Consider the following 4,281-nt stretch of genomic DNA (forward strand, 5'->3'; position numbering starts at 1 on the left):
GATTCAAACTGCCTTTCCAGTTCAGCTCAGGATGCTCACTCAGGTCACAAGTGTTGATGGGCAGACCTGCACTCTCCAGTCAAGCTCCTGGCAACTGTAGAGGCAGATACATTTCTCTTTTGGATTGTGGAGAGGTCATGGAAATTAGCCTTTTTCTTTTTTTCAGAAAAAGGATGACATTTTATTATTCACAGAAAGTCAAGACCTTTATGAAAAAGTTTTATAGAACTTAGTAAGCTTGAAAGTTTATATAGAGCGTAGTCTTCAAGCCAGTCAGAATTCACAGAGAATGAGAGTCTATCTACAGATTTCTAGAGATCTGGTTATGGAATTATACAGCAGGGTATAATTCTCTATCCCATTCCACAGAGGTTAGAAAACTCCACAGATAGGTTTTCTTTTCCTATTGAACTCCATAGAATTTTCTATAAGGTCATTTTTTTTCACACTTTTTCCCATGTAGATAATTCCTTGTCACTGCCTTGCATGGAGATAATGTACATCTTTTAGACATCGATCAGACATCTTAGTAAATGTATCACATGTCCACATTAAAAGAAAAAGAAGCCCTGGACAAGCTGACCCACTTGTCCCAATCCTGTAAACAACACAGAGGGATCATTCGAAGCTATGCTGAAAGTTACCGTAAACATCCGGATTGGTCCTGGAGAGGCACATGGGAACAAAATGAATTGGAGTAAAAAGCAACAAGCCACCCAGATCTTCTCCCACAAAGGAACATAACCAAACATTTTTGTTTCCCTGAAGGCTTTTTTAAAAAAGAAATAAGAAAAGGTTAACACTTACTCATTAGTCATCTGCTGAGGTACTCTTGGCACTTGCCCCGTCTCCCTGTTCTGGCTAGTGTGATTTCCTAGGCCCTGCTCCATGGCTAGACCCAAACAAGTTCAGGACAATGAGCTAGCATTGGCCCTGAAAGAACTGTAGAATATCATCTTTATCAAGTGCTCCTGCTCAGGGGAGGTTAGCACCTGAATGTGTAAACATCTTTAAAGAGATATTGAAAGGTCATCATTCAGGAGAAGAGCTACCTCCTTAGAGAGATGTAAGCAAGCCCAAGCAAATGGGTAAAAAAAAGTGGTCACAAAAACTTTTATCTCTTACCTACACCAAATTACCAGTCTTACTTAAATATCCCAAAGGTCTTTCCTTTAGAGGTGCAATGGAGAGGGAAGACAGATCCGCTTGAAGTGGACTTGGCTGGAAAGACTTGGGCGTTCATAGAGGAGACCCTCTTCATGCAGCTGCCTGTGCAAGTGGGAGAAAGCTGAGTGGGGTAAAGTTCTACCTGAGAGTCCCATTCGTACTTTTCATAATTCCAGGACATCATCTGCTTTGCTTGCCAGGAGCTGTCTGAACTCTGACACTTGATGATATTACTTCATTCACATTTTATTCTCCTCAGATACTCTTCCCTGCAAATATGCTGGGTCTAAACCTGAATCAGGAAAGAAGCATGTATCACTCTCCTGTCATCCAAAAAATACACCAAGCCTGAAGAGGAGGCAGAGACAAATGCATCATGAATTAAACAGAGTAGATATGAGTCAGAGTAAGTGAGAAAGAGTTGCCCCTGGGACAGTATGGCAGTGCCCAGGCAAATTCCTTTCTCTAGCTCATCAGATGTAGCATCTGATCTAAACCCATGCTTTGCTGATGCTTCCTTGCAAGAGGTATTGCAATTAAAACTCAGCACTTGGGTAATGTCTGCTGGTTCTGTTCAGCCCTCTAGCAAAATTGATAGCCTTGTACAATTTTTTCTTTTGCTTTTGCTCCCATTTATTTTCTGGTGAGAGCTTGAGAGGAGACAGTTAGTTCAATTTCCTTTCAAAACCCCTCCCCGCCAAAAGGAGGTCTGTAGAAACATGGCGAGGAATTGCAAGAGACTGAATTCCCCCTAGTCAATGAACCATATTTTTTTTAACAAAAAAAAAAAAATAGAACCCGTACAAATAGGGAAAACTACTGAAATCAGCTTTCTCCACTCCTAAAAAAGAGATGGGAGGGAAGAAGAAACAGACCAAGTACTGAGCATTATTTACATTGCTTGGGGGTAGGAAAACAAAAGAAGAAAATATAGGCAGGAAGAAGAAATAAATAGGAGGAGAAAAATTCCTCTCACCCCTTTTCCTCCAGCTACATTTGGCACTGCAGAAGGAGTGGCAGAAATGGGAAAGGAGCAATATTTCTGTTAAGTGATGACTGGAGTACAGGCCTTTCCCACTATTAACTGCTTTGTTAGGAACACTTTCCCAGCAATATAAAAAGGTAAAAAAAAAAGCAAAAACTGAAAAGTCCGATGTAAACTGGATATCTGTGATCTCATAGCTGTACACACGGTTCCTGGATCTGCTGCCTACTCTCTGGGTCTCCCCATACTGCTGGCAAGGGAAAAGACAGAAGGATATAGCAGCAGCACCAAGATGGACATGTTCTCAAGCCCCCTGCAAGAGTCAGCTTTTTATGACTGTCTCTGTAGCTGAAAATGTCCTTTCCACTGGCATCCAGTGCCCAATGCCAAAAGGACACACCACTCTTGCCAGCTCCTGGGAAGGTAGAAATGTCAAAGAGAGAAACAAATAAATGAAAGATTAGAAAGAGACCAAAGCATGAATATCTGAGAGCAGGGTTAGATTTGTATCTGCATCCATTCTTCCATGCCACAGTAGAGCCATGCCCACAGAGCCACACCATCTGTACTGCAGCACAGCCCATGCCCACAGGGTGCAGTTTGTATCCATCGAGCCCACAATTTCATATCAAGGTGCTATTGAGGAGCTGGTTACACAGCAAATCTTTCATCTCAGTACAGTCTGTATCGAATACAGCCTTATCCTCTGTATATGCCACAATCACAACACTAGTGCAATCTATATTTGTAAAGCCATATCTTCATTTTAAACCAGTTTATATTCATGTATTCTATCAAAGGGGACCATGTCCACAGAGCAACATCCATTCTGCCACGATGGATTCTAGCCACATAGCCGCTCCCTATACCAAACCTGTCTCATCAGCCATATCCCCAGTACCAGAAGAGTTTGTATCCACAGCCAAGACTTTGTATTAAAAAGATTTAGAAATGATTTACCAATCCAGATCTCTCCAAGCACCTCACATGCGTTGCCCAGAGCAATGAAAATCAAAAATATGTGTCCACGGTGGAGGGGAAGAAGACGTCTTCGTGTGTCAATCGCTTTGAGATTTTCCTCTTGTTTAAAAAAATAATTAAATGTCAGGAATGGAAGGTGTGTCTGCTCGGAAGTATGGGGAGCTGGAGAGAAGAATCCCTGTCATTTCATTCCTTGCCACCCCTCTCTTTGTTCAGCAGTGATGAGAACTTCACAGACAGCATCAGTTGTTTGTTTCTCCCTCTTCCTCGTCAAAGGACTGCACCCCAGAGGAGGTGACATCTGAGACTTTGCGGCTCAGTGCAGCATGTTCCATCTCCTCTCGAGGAGACAGTGATTCCAGGTCCCGGCACACTGCATCATCCTCCTCTGGAGAGGGCTTCTTGTTTAGGAGAGGAGCCTTCTCCAGCCGTGGGTTCCCTTCATCCTCAATGTGGTCCTCCATGTATGTGCTGGACTCAGCCCCACCCCCACCCTGAGCAGTCTGCAAGGGCCACACATGGACCAGCCCCGTGTTCTGGATGAAGTTCTGCTCCTGCCGCTGTTGCTGCAGCTGTTGCTGCTGGAGAATGCTGCTCTGAATCAAAATGCTTTCCTGAAGGTTTGTCTGGGACTCATCAAAATTCTGGCCTAAGTAGGAGCCAGTTGCTGGGGAAGCAATGAGGGACTGGTCACTGGTCTCCCAGGCATCGGATGAACCTAAGCAATACATGCCCTGCGAGACGTAGGAATGAGGCCAGCTGTCATACTGCGTCTGGGCCATATGCTCTGCAAGTAAAGGAGGGAAACAAGACACAGTTAGACACCCTTTCCAGGCCAAGCTGGCTCATTCAGATAGCTTGTGTGCCTGTGCATGGCACTGTACTGTACAGGGTAGATAAATCCTTTAGAGGGGAGGAAGGTGAAGAGAAAAGGCAGCTCTAGGCAATAGACAGATGAACTTGATTATACCCACAATTGACTGCAAGAGGTTGTTCCACAGTTGTGCCCAAAAAAGGCAAAGGAACTGGGCTTTGGAGCCTCCCTGTTAAGATTAGGTTCCTTGGACAGCTCCACAAAGAGGTGATGCCTCTGCTAGATCCCAATCCCAAAAATTGAGGCTACAGAATAAAACAGGGTAGAGGGAAAG

General features: G+C 44.0%; 1 protein-coding gene across 1 annotated transcript in view; it reads right to left on the bottom strand.

The window, feature by feature from the left end:
- Window positions 1–3,064: 3,064 nt before the first annotated feature.
- Window positions 3,065–4,281, bottom strand: part of FAM131B (family with sequence similarity 131, member B) — a 6,823-nt gene continuing 5,606 nt past the window's right edge. The window contains exons 6-7 of the mRNA XM_009328671.1: window positions 3,744–3,920; window positions 3,065–3,650 (exon numbers count right to left, since the gene is read on the bottom strand). Coding sequence (XP_009326946.1) covers window positions 3,376–3,650; window positions 3,744–3,920 — 452 coding nt within the window. The 3' untranslated portion in view covers window positions 3,065–3,375. The remainder of the gene's footprint in view (window positions 3,651–3,743; window positions 3,921–4,281) is intronic.

The sequence above is a fragment of the Pygoscelis adeliae genome, unplaced genomic scaffold (assembly GCF_000699105.1).
Source record: "Pygoscelis adeliae isolate BGI_AS28 unplaced genomic scaffold, ASM69910v1 Scaffold120, whole genome shotgun sequence".
Lineage (NCBI taxonomy): Eukaryota > Metazoa > Chordata > Aves > Sphenisciformes > Spheniscidae > Pygoscelis > Pygoscelis adeliae.